The 12,084-nt window shown below is 44.7% G+C and overlaps 1 protein-coding gene across 1 annotated transcript in view; it reads left to right on the forward strand.

The window, feature by feature from the left end:
* The window catches only part of NIPAL2 (NIPA like domain containing 2), a 69,524-nt gene that overhangs the window by 16,700 nt on the left and 40,740 nt on the right, over nt 1-12,084 (forward strand). Inside the window, exon 2 of the mRNA XM_006273238.3 lies at nt 7,166-7,234. Within this exon, the coding sequence (XP_006273300.1) occupies nt 7,166-7,234 (69 nt within the window). The remainder of the gene's footprint in view (nt 1-7,165; nt 7,235-12,084) is intronic.

Below are 12,084 nucleotides of genomic sequence, written 5' to 3' on the forward strand. Positions count from 1 at the left end.
TTAAGTACATGATTTCTTTTTTCCTGAGCAAAGATAAACTCATATTTGGAATTCCCTCTTTCTTAGAATCATAGAAAAGTAGGGCTGGAAGAGACCTCTGGTCTAAGTACAGACAGTCAAAATGCCCAAGGCTGAGTTGATTCAGTCTTGGCAAGTTAGTCTAAATTGCAAAGATTGATCCAATAAGCAAATGAACAGACATGCACTATTGATTCAGGAAATGCAGCCATGCCTGCAGTGGCTCAAGCCAGAAGCCAGGGGGGCACTAGAGTGTGGTTCTCTGGCACATAGCTGGCATGGGCCGTGAGTATGTTTCCTCTTTCTGTTGCCCCTGAGGTTTATAGAACTTGCAGTCCAGACTCACAGCAGCAAAACTCTGCAGGGTTCCTCATCACTTCTTCCTCCTGCTTCCAGGTGCCTCTGGGATTTGTAGTCCACAGTCACAGCCAGCAGTAAGTTTAGCAGGGCAGGGCATCTCTGTACTCTGGGAAAGAGAAGCTTAACTCCCTCTCTGGCCCCAAATCCCAGCTGGGGTTTGCCTGGAGGGAGGCCAGTAAGCCAGCCCTCACTGCTGCAGCTAGGGAGCTATGGTGGGGCCAGCCCTGCTCTCTGGAGCAGACAGCCCAGGGCTGCAAAATGCTTGGTTGCTGGGAGACTCTGATTTAACTTGAACCAGGAAGGAGTCTGGGACAGAAGTTTCATAAACTGGTATGACCTAAATCAGTTAAATCTACATTTAACCAGGTTTATCTAAAACCAGTTATAGCCATTTTGAAATTGGCTTGTGCACACTGAACTTCTATTCTGTTACAGATTTAAAGCAGTTTCTGATCACTTGAGGGATTTGTACATATGCTTGCGCTGCAGCGCCAAGCGCTTTTAAAAACACCTGGCGCTGCAGTGCATGCAGTTGTATAAGTGGCAAAATGCACATCAGCACACAGAAAATGGCAGTAGTGTGCTTTTGAACTAAAATACCTTGAAGGTGTTTTAGTTCAAAAGTACACCACCACCATTTTCTGCATGTTAACGCACATTTTGCTGCATATACAACTGCATGCGACACAGCACAGTTCACATCAGCTCATGTGTGGAGCAGACTCGATTAATCTACAGATTAATTGAGTCTGCTCTGACCCGCTGGATCTCTGGTGGGTTGCAGGACGAAAAGGTATGTGTATAAATGCCCTTAAGCCAGCTTATGTGTAACTTCTGTACCTAGCCCTGGAGGTCACCTAGTCCAACCACCTGCCTGTGTCAGGATCATCCCTATCCAAACCATCCCTTCATATTCTATCTGACTTTTCCCTCATTTTTTTTACCCCATTGACAAAATGTAAACATGCTTCTTTCCTGAAATATTTCAGCACAAATAACCTTGACAAGATATCTGCCCTTCTACTTATTTTAACTATCCCCCAGTGCTGTGTATGGACCTGAACTCTGTATGTATCTGAATTATGCTATAAAATACTTGGAACAAGAGCTGTGTTTTCTTTGTACATCTGTAAAGCACTGAGCACAGTGAGCTTTAAATGATAGTCTTCTCTCATTCCACATGGCTGCTAAATGTGTTTTTTTGATGATAACTCTTGAGTTCCGCTATACTTCACAGTTAACTCTGAATTAGAAGTACAAGAGGCATTCACCCTCCTCCCCCACCATGACATTTTTATAAGATCCACAAAGATCTAAAAGTTTTAATTAATGGAAAACAAACATAGTGTTTGCAGCAATACATGTCATTAAATTTGATGAAAACTTCTTTAGATTAAAAAAAAAGGTAGATTAAACAGTTTAACTAGCCTGATGAGTAAGTTGACAGCATACTTTTGAAGCAGATTTTTTCCATTCATCAATTTAACTTACAATTATAGAAGGTTTCCATAAATATCCATTATAAGTCTTATATTCGATGCGAGTATGTTAATTTTTCTGAGTTCTGATTTGTTAGTCCTGGCAAAGCTGCAATTTAATGTTCATTAAAAATATACATGAAACACATGTAAATTGTCTGTTTTACCATAGAACTGAATCTCTGATGCAGATTTTAGTCTGTAAAGGATATATTTATCAGAATTAATACCAAAGGTTTATATTTGAGCCTGATTGTCATTTACTCTAAGGCCTTTTCACATCATAGAGCCTTGCACTGAAAATGCCCTTTTAGACTGCTAGAGTGATGTAAAAGATCCTTAGGACACATAGGTTGTGTTTACACATATAAGCACGTGCGCTTGCAGCAGCGCAGATGGAAGCGGTGCAAATTTCAGCCGGGGCTTTTTGCCTCAGCGCACATGCCCAGACATGCATTTTGGTGTGGGGCAAATTGTGCCACTTGAGGCAAAATAACCCTGCCTGGCTCCTTCCAAATCTGCAGCCAGGGGGAGTTAGAGCCTGGGGCCAGAACATGGCCCCAGCAGTATAAAAAGCTTCCCTTTGCTGGCCTCACCAATATAAAAAGCTGCCCTAGCAAGCAGCTCAGGGCTACTCCTTCTCAGGAGTTTCTAGGGCCTGGCCAATTGGTATCTGGGGACACTAGCCCCTTGTGTCAGCTGGACTGCTGCAGCAGCATCCCAAATCTATTTTTTAAAATACCCCCAAATGCATGTTCTTCCATAATTAGAACAAAAGACCTCTATCTATCTATCTATCTATCTATCTATCTATCTATCTATCTAGAGAGAGAGAGATCAGTTGCGCAATGCTTTACTGATATATTTACAAATGTTAAAGCAATTTGGAAGCCTACCAGTGTCTCTATCATAATAATAAAATACATTCTAAATATTTATGTGTTAATGCGTGCTTTTGGTTTTCTTCTCACATGATGGGTGTGTGATGGGGGGATGTGGGGTTTGCAGGAGGGGAGGTGGGAAGGGGTGTGGAAGAAGGCGCGTGGGTGTGTGGGGGGATGTGGGGAGATGCGGGTTGGTGTGTGGCTAGGTGTGGGCTGATTACGGGGGGACTGTGGGTATAGGGGGACCTTGTAGGAGGGCTGCTCAGGAGGGGTGAGCCCCCCACACATCACCTGGACTGCCCCACCCTGCAGGGGCCCAGCTCCACCTTGGAGGACCACTGCCCCCCCCCCAGGGTCCCAGGCACCCTGCAGGGCCACAGCCCCCCCCACCTCCCCAGCAGGGCCCACAACTTACCCCCTACAGCAGTGGGTGTGGGGTGTTCAGAGCCCACTGCTGCCAGGCCCCCCATGGCATGGCTCGGCCCTGAGCAGCGCAGATCTGGTGCTGCCTGTGCCGCTCATTGGGGACCAGTGACACTTGCAGGTGTCACTTGGGGGCCAGTGCCACTTGCAGGGACCACCTGTCACACTGGGGTGGCTCACACTGCCAGTCTGAGCCAGTTCCAAGGCAGCAGGACCTGGCTCAGCATGACACATGGTCCCAGCGCACTCCACCGGGTCCTGCCACCATGGAACTGGCCCAGCCTGGCAGTGTGAGCTTCCCCAGTGCCAGCAGGACCCAGCTTGGCTCAGCACACTGTCCCTGCATGCTGCACTGGGTCCTGCCTCCGGTGGAAGTGGTGCTTGCCCCATGGTGACTGTGGGGAGGAGGCACACAGGTTAGGCTGGATTGGGCCTGATCCTCATGGAAAACACACCCTGCCAACCCAATCCAGCCCAGGCCACAAAACTAGCATGTGTTTGCACAGGAGCTGTGCCTCCCAGAGCTGCGCATCCTGCTCTGGTACAAAGCTGAGCTAGAGAGCCACGCCGGCCTGGGCCAGATTGGGTCCTGCCACGTGCCGCTGGCTCCATGATCCGGCTGCTTGCCACCCCCACCCCCTCCATTCACCACCCCCTGGCCCTGCACACCCCTGGGAACGGCTCTGGGGCTGCCACATGCCTACCCCCCCTCCCGGCAGCCACAGCACCAGTGGCAGCAGCCAAGCAGGGCTGTGGTCTGCTGCAGGTAGAGTGGGCAGCAACGTGGCACTGTGTGACCTGGGCTCCATACATGCTGAATGGATACAGCCCAGCCCATCCAAGGCTGTGCATTAGTGGCTGGGTTTGGTCTTTTCAGCATGTATGGAGCTGTATGGGTCTCACAGCTCAGCATCACTGCCCACTGTGTCTGCAGCAGAGCCACAGCTATGCTGCCTGCTGCCATTGGCATCACAGGGGCTGGGTGGGGGGCAGGTGTGTGGCAGCCCCCGCTCAAGACCCTCCACGTACCTGTCACAACCCAAAGTTGTGATTTTTGTTTTGTGTGTGCTTTGGCACCACTGAATTATTTCCTGCCAAATTGCAGCTTCTTTGCACGGTGGAGTTTTCCACTGCAAAGGAGAACCCCGGGTGCAAAAGAAGTTCCCGCCGTTTTGTAGCTTTCTTTGCAGGGTGCATTTCTTTGTTGCAGCACAGAAATGCACGTTGCAAGGAGTTCCCGCCATTCATATTCAAATTTGCGTCCCACCATTGGCTAGTTCTAAATTATGCACACGTGGCGGCTAGTGATTGGCTTGCTAGCTGTATAAAAAGCTTGAGTGGTTTCCGCCCAAGTTGGAGGACTCCACGAACACCAGGAGGAGGAGACTTCACGCTGTGTGAAGATCTCTAAGCGCTGTGGATCCTTACGGACCCAACGCATTTCAAGCAGGCAACAGAGGTCTGATCAGCCTCTAGCCTCTCCCTGTCACCGAGCGCAATCCAGACGTATCCTTCTTCCCTGCGCGCAAAAAGGATCCACGGAGCCTAGCAAACTTCATGTGAGTGAGTCTATTCAGAGCTCTTTACCGTACGTACTTTCTCCGGTTGGTCCGATGGGCTTGCGGTTTAGAGCCTCCAACCGGATGGGCTAGAAGAGTGTTCACGGGAAGGAACTCTAGTCCGCCTCTCTTCTTTTCTATCTGCAACTGTAACTCAAGCAAGTTTTCCTGCCTGCACCGCGACCATCTTTGGTGTAAGTAAATAATCTTTCAATCAACCATTATGCCTCTGTGACTAATTCTGCGCTGCAAATATCCAGTGCAGGGAATGTATTTTTGTTCCTGCACATGCGTCTTCCATGGGTTTGAGCCGCTGCAATACACACATGTGCGCTCATCTGGACACGCCCATAAGGTTCTATCCTTTATGATAGCCCTAGTGCACTAGGAAATGCCTAGTGGAGGGAAGGTGCATTTTGATTTATAAAATGTACAGCCTACCCCTTATTCTCTCCTGCCTTTCCTTTCCTGTTACCCAAGCGTGGGGACCAACTTGCACTACCATGGGGGATTTTTATGATAATTTGTTTTTGTCTTGATAAATGGAATCAAAGAATGTTCTGACCCTGCAATAACACCATTCTTTGCCTTTATTCATTCAGGCATTCCCTCGAGCAGTCTTATTTAAAAGTGCATTATTAGCGCTTTAGCTAACACATGCTGACTAATATATTTTGGTCCACTGCAGACAAAACAATGTACTCCACCATTTGCTACCCTGGTCGGGGCTAACCAATTTTAAAATCAACAACCTTACTATGTGTTAGAACCTATATTCTTCATCTGCACTAGGTTGCAATGTGATAGATAACACCCCTTCTAAGCCAAGTTTAGCTAAAGACAAAAACACTGTTATATGATGGTACTATAACACAGTTTGGTCTTGGCTAGGTAAAAACCATGTTATGATAACTGTTTAAACAGGGTGAACCCACATGGTAATTCTGCAAGGCTGAATAGCCTTTAAGCTTGCTGAAATAGCACCTTAATCACTGTTTCTCCAAACAGTGATTTGTTTTTTTACCCCCCTACTTAAGGTAACATTTGTAAATATCATTGAAAGCAAGACATCCTAACTAGAGCTGGATTATTATTTTCAGTAGCCTGAAACTGCATTGGTCAAAAGCACAACAGCAAACCATGTCATAACTCACATCAAATCAATTTTTTTCTAGACGTGGGATTCCACAAATTGTGGGAGCAGACAACAGACCTTAATTCAACTGCCTTGATTTTAAAGAGTTTGCAAGCAAATATGGATTCCATCACAACACTTCAAGTCCTAAATATCCACAGTCCAATGGTTTGGTGGAAAATGGAGTAGAAATTGTTGATAAAACCTACAGATTCACACACCAATGTTTACCAGTCACTCTTAAATTACAGGGCAACACCCATGAAACATGGATTGTCCCCAGCAGAAATGCTATTGAACAGGAAACTCAAAACCAGGCTGCCAAATCTTGTGGATGATGCTCATCAGAATGAAAAGCAAAACATGAAAACATTAAATACATTTTACAAACTCAAACAAAAATGATACTATGAGAGGGGTTTCAGGGAGTTACCACAACTGCACAACAAAGATATGGTGCTTAATTTAGCTGGATGAACGTGGAAACAAAAAGCACTAGTTTATCATCAAGTAGCTCCCAGATCCTATGAAGTAGTCACAACAGAAGGACAGGTATTAAGAAGAAACAGATGACACTTGCAGCTCGTAAAGGTGAGAAAAGAAGCAGCATCATGAGAGTGACCAAAGGAAACAGAGCTAACAACAAAGCATCAAGAAATGACAGAAAAGATTGAAAATGACTCAGAAATAGAGACATCTGAACAAGAAAACCAAACAAGAACTGAACCAATAAAGATTGAGAATGTAGAGAAACTGAGAAGATCGCTTAGAGCTAAAAAGCCAACACAAAAGCTAGAGACCTGGTTAAAATGTGCTTTAACAATGGATTGAATTAAACCTCCAATGTTACATAGGGATATGTTTCATTTAAGGCCCTGGGATTGCAGAAAGGAAATGGAGGGAACAGCGGATCAGTAGGCTAAGAAGGCTTTCTAAATCAACAAGCTTTATCATTCTGTAAGTTTAACTTGGTCTTTTGAGAATAACACAAGATATTAACTTGAAACCTACCGAGTTTTCCTGGAGACCATGCAAGATATTCTAGGGAAGTAGGGCAAAATAAATTAGGAAAGCAAATACCATTTTACTTTCTGGTTGTTTACTTCTAAAGCCTCAGGCATAATGCACCATCTTCATTAGTTTTATAATTATTCATGCAAAATTATTCTTCACTGATTTATTTAATGAAGCATGAATTCATTAACAGAAAAGTTCAATGAGTTTTTTATACTGTTACAAATGTGCCTACTATTCTGTCATTCTTCTATAGGAACATTTTTTCATTTTTTTTTCATTTTAATTTTTCAGACTCAGCTCTTAGGAGTTTTGTTGGCAGTCACTGGCAACTTCTTGATTAGTATCTCTTTGAATATACAGGTAAGAGATGCCTTCTAAGTATTTAGATGCATTTACCTTTTAGCAAATGTTTAACATCTAAATTTCAGGCTCCAAATGTAAAGTTTTGTTTAATTTTTTCTATTTTTTTTTAAACAGTTTCCTACCTTAAAGTACCTCAACCTAATAACTTTGATGCTGCAATGATTCTAAACCTTTTCTATACTGTGACCCAACATTACAACAAAATTAACTTATAGCATTTCTTCTTCTTCCAATCTGTCATAAGAAAAGGCAAGGCCCTTTGGACCTATCCCTGATCCTAATGGTGTTTGTGAGCACCAAGCTGCAAAATGTTTAAATATGAATTTTCATTTCTACCTAAGAGAAATTTTACAATCTTTGCATTCTTCTATGCATGAAAAAGGTGTGTGCGCCTGAAAGTTTGCAAATAAAGATTTTTTTTTTGCAAATATCTATTTGGTCTAATAAAAGATACTACCTCTGCACAGAGGTCTGGTTCCTTTTGCCTGTAGACCAATATGGCTACAACCTGTATCCCTGAAACCTTTGTGTGTGTGTGTGTGTGTATACTTCCTAAAGTGAGACCAAAACCCTGCCCTTTCTTCAGCTGTGTAAGTAAACCTACATGCATACCTACATGTTTGCAAGATTGATGCCTAAAGGAACATTGACCAACTTGTGTCTTTGTGCAATTAGAATGATAGAGTAAATAGCATAAATGGTGAAAAACAAACTGAGGTCCTGACCTCTCAACTTTTGCTAATAGTTAAACAGGGAAATATTTTTATCTTGAAAATGTCCCTCTGAACTGTTTTTTAGTAATCCTAACCAGCTGTCTTTACTGGTAGAATAAGTCCTCGCACTACAGATGATTTTTAAAAAGTTCTAGAAAAATAATTCTGGTGCCATTGTATTTCATACTTTTATATCCCCACCTACTTGGCTATTTTTTTTCCAGAAGGAATCAGACTGCAAGCCGGTCTCTGAATACAATCCGTTTTATGCTGTCCTACACAAAAGTCTGTGGAGTATAAAATTCACGAATTCACCTTTTTATTAAAATCAGGCAACTTCTCACTATTTTACTCCTATTTCCTTAAATAGGAAATGCTTATGAATGTTTCCAGATTGACCGTCCCAGAGACAAGTCCTCTGTTCTGCCCACAGATCTGTTGTAGATTTCTTGCCTTACATGGCAGTCTGTGACACTGCCAATGCTCTTTGAAGAAGGTTGGGATCTCTTCTGAGGGTGGGAAGTGCAATGGGAGAACTTGCATTGGCTGCAGTGAGTGTTTCATCAAGCCTGTAGTGAAGAGAGAGTTCTGAATCAGTACCTTCTGTCTTGCTGCTAGGGGAGTCAAAAGGATATTTGGATGTTTCAAAAGGCAGTATACCAAGAATACCTGCAAACAGTTAATCATTACCTTTCAAACATTAACTGTCTAGGCTTGATCAACTTGAAGTGTCTTCCTATTTTCAAATCTACACAAGATTTAGAAAAATGGAATGCCCCTCCATTACCCAGTGATTAACCATTGCAGCTGAAACTTCTACTGTCTTTTACAAATGGTATTTTCTTTAGTGACAAAACAGTGTTTTTATAAAATGAACATCTGATGAAGCTATTGACTGGCCTTGATTTCCTGAAGATGGTGCTGATGTCAGGGCCATGATCCTGACAGCTCCTTACAAGGACAAGGCTGAGGTTTGCAAACTATGCAATTGCATGGGGTTCTCCAACCATTTAGGTTGGTCTAATAAAAGATATCAAATTCACCCAAAGAACCTTGTCTGCCTATATCCTTAGACCAACACGGCTACAACCTAAACCCCTGCATGGGGCTCTGAAACTGATTAGCCACTGTTAGCACCTAAGAGACTGTTTTCCTGCAAGTTGGTAGGTTTAACAATTGACTTCCTTAAATCCCAATGTGTATTTTCCTATTAATATTAATTGGAGATAAATGGTTCCAATGTATCTTTTCACTCTCCTTCCCATGAAGTACCTCATTCTCCTTCTCCCCACCCCAGATAAAAAAGCAGTCAGGAAAGGCAGTATTTTGGCTGGATTCAACATATCTTTCAAACTGCTATATCTACAGAATGCTTATGCTAAGACCATGAGTAATTAAAATAGAGGAGGATACATATGATCTAAGTGTGGACAGAAGTTACATGATAAAACATGTGGAAAGCAGAGCAGGGTGGCACAAACTGGCTCAGAGAGGCATAATAAACTTTTGTAGGCAACAATCTACTGTGTCAGGAGATAAAACAATGGGGATCTCTCTTCAATCTCAAGATGCAGTCTGGATTTTTCTCTAAAGGCCTGCAAGCACTTTAGGTGAATCCTGAATGAGGTTTCATTTAGGGCTGGTCAGAAATTTTCTGTCAAGTTGGTTTTCAGTAGAATCCTAGGTTTTTTGACTAGCCAGAGTTTTTCCACAAAGAATATCTGCATCACAAGGGAAAATGAATTGTTGGGAAACTGGATGTTCAAAAACCTAAATATTACCATTCTGAAATCCAGTCTTGTTCCCTCCTAGTTCCTGCTGTTCAGTTTCTTCATGCTTCCTTTTTCCATTAGGAGCTAGACTTCCCATTTCACTTTATCTATTGTAATGCACCTCAGCTCTATGGCTACCCTGTAATACGTCCTCTCAACAGGAGAGAATGTGGTGTACCATGGGAAATGTTCTCTAACCAATGATTTTGGCCCATTAAACTCCTGTGTGGCACTTCAAAATATTTTGCTTTTTGGCTCCCCTCCCCGCCAAATGGGGGGAAAACCCATTTTCAAGCCAGTAGAAATGCAGTCATAGTCCCATGTGTTTCCAGTGCTCTTGGCACTGATTCCCCTACTGTTCAGAGAGCTTTGTGAGAAATTTGGCCTGGTACATGAGACAATTGAGACTATGTGCGGGCTAATTATGTGTGTATGTGTGAAAATATGCAACTTCACCGCAGTTCTGCATCCCTGACTATCACGTACTTCCTCCATTAAATGATTGAGCTGTTTGAGAAGATCTGAATAACCAAAGTCACTCAAATATCCTGCCATTGCACAGTTCTTGCTCTAGAGCTAAAGAGAAAGCAATTACCATGTGTACAACTAATACTTCCACCCTTTAAAAAGGGTGTTGACAAAATACCATTTGACTATATATATGCTGAAACACAAGTCTGGTTGATAGGGACATTAGAAACAGAGACATTGTTGAATTTTTTTTATACACTAAGACTAAGCGTAATGTAATTTTGCATTACTGGAGATCATAGACCAAATCCAATTTGGTTTGCTCCCATGAGTAATCGTACCAAAGTCATGAGTGAATTAGGCAAGCAGAATTGGGCCCTGGCAATTCTGATAGCAGCTCTGCTTTATTGCATACTCTTTCATTCAAGAACTGCCTTTCTGGTTAGTTCATGGATCAGGCAGGCCCCCACTACATGTACAGGTAAAGGCACGATGGGATTCTATATGTGATCTATACAATCACACCCCCTGCCATATCATACATGCATGGCAGGAGGTGTGATTGTGGGATTATGGATTATAACCCATCACACCTTACTGTTGGTGCAGGGGGAGCCCCTCAGTTGAGGGGCTTCCAGCTGTGGGGCCACCCCATGCACTCCCAGGTACAGGGTGGGTTGCAGCAGCCATGATCCCTGGAGCTCAGGGGTTTCACATACCCCCTGGGAAAGCTGCTCCCATCAGCTTCTGGGAACGGGCCGGATCCTGGAACCCAGTATCCACAACTGCAGCACTCTGGGATTCGGTGCTGTCAGGACCCAGAGTTGGCAACTGCTGGGGCTGAGAGTTCCCTCAGTTGCACGACTCCCAGCTCCAGCTGGGCATGGTGTACTGATGGGGCTCCCAGCAGCAGGGGAGCCCCTGCTACACTTGCATATTAAAGCTCAACAACAACCAACTCTAAAGTTAGTATACATCATGAACGATGTGTGCCAGGGGCGACATGTAGGGTGTGCATGTGGGTGCACATGCACCCCCTGAGTGTGGCGGTGCACCCCCTACAAAAAGGCACTGCCAGCAGTGTCAGTGGCACCTGCAGGTGGTTGCTGCTCGCCACCCCGCCGCCGACACAGCCAACAGCATCTGCAGGCGATCTGTGATCCCTGCTGGACACTGCCAATGCCAACACCGACATCTGTGGGTGGTTGCTGACCCCCAGTGCCACCAACCCTACCACTGCTGCTGTGCTCCCACCACTGCCATGCCCCCCCAGCCTCCGGGGGCATGTGTCATTCATGACGCGTGCCCCCAGAGGCTGGGGGGACATGGCAACTGCCCATAAGCAGTAGTGGCAAATGGAGACCGCCCACAGGTGGACACAGCAGTGATGGTGGCGAGGTGGGGGGTGGCAAGCAGCAGGCAGCAAGCGGGGACATCCCGCAGCCACCCATCTGTGCTGTCGGCGGCAGCGAGCAGTCCATAGGGACCACCCACAGCCTCCAGTGGCCACATCAGCAGCAAGGGTGGGGTGGGGGGCAGCGAACACCTGCAGAAGCCGGTGGCAGCTTCAGCAGTGGCTAGTCTCAGAGGAAGCATGTGCCCACCTGTGCCCCCCCTACATGTCGCCTATGGTACACATTTTTGAAGTTTAACTTTATAGCTGGTTTAAGCTTTTTATGCTATGCTAAGTACTTTGCACGTGTAGCTGGCCTTAAGGCAATTGCACAATTAACCAATTAATTGCACAACACCTGTAATATGTAGAGGGGGCCTTGGAAGGGACATGCCGTTCCCTGTCTGGCTGTAGTGTAGTTCCCTGTTTGTAGTGTAAGCTTTTGATTTTGCATTTTTCTTGGGTTTCCTAGATGACAGTGTTGTATGCATTTGTATT

This window comes from Alligator mississippiensis, chromosome 3, assembly GCF_030867095.1.
Source record: "Alligator mississippiensis isolate rAllMis1 chromosome 3, rAllMis1, whole genome shotgun sequence".
Classification (NCBI taxonomy): Eukaryota; Metazoa; Chordata; order Crocodylia; family Alligatoridae; genus Alligator; species Alligator mississippiensis.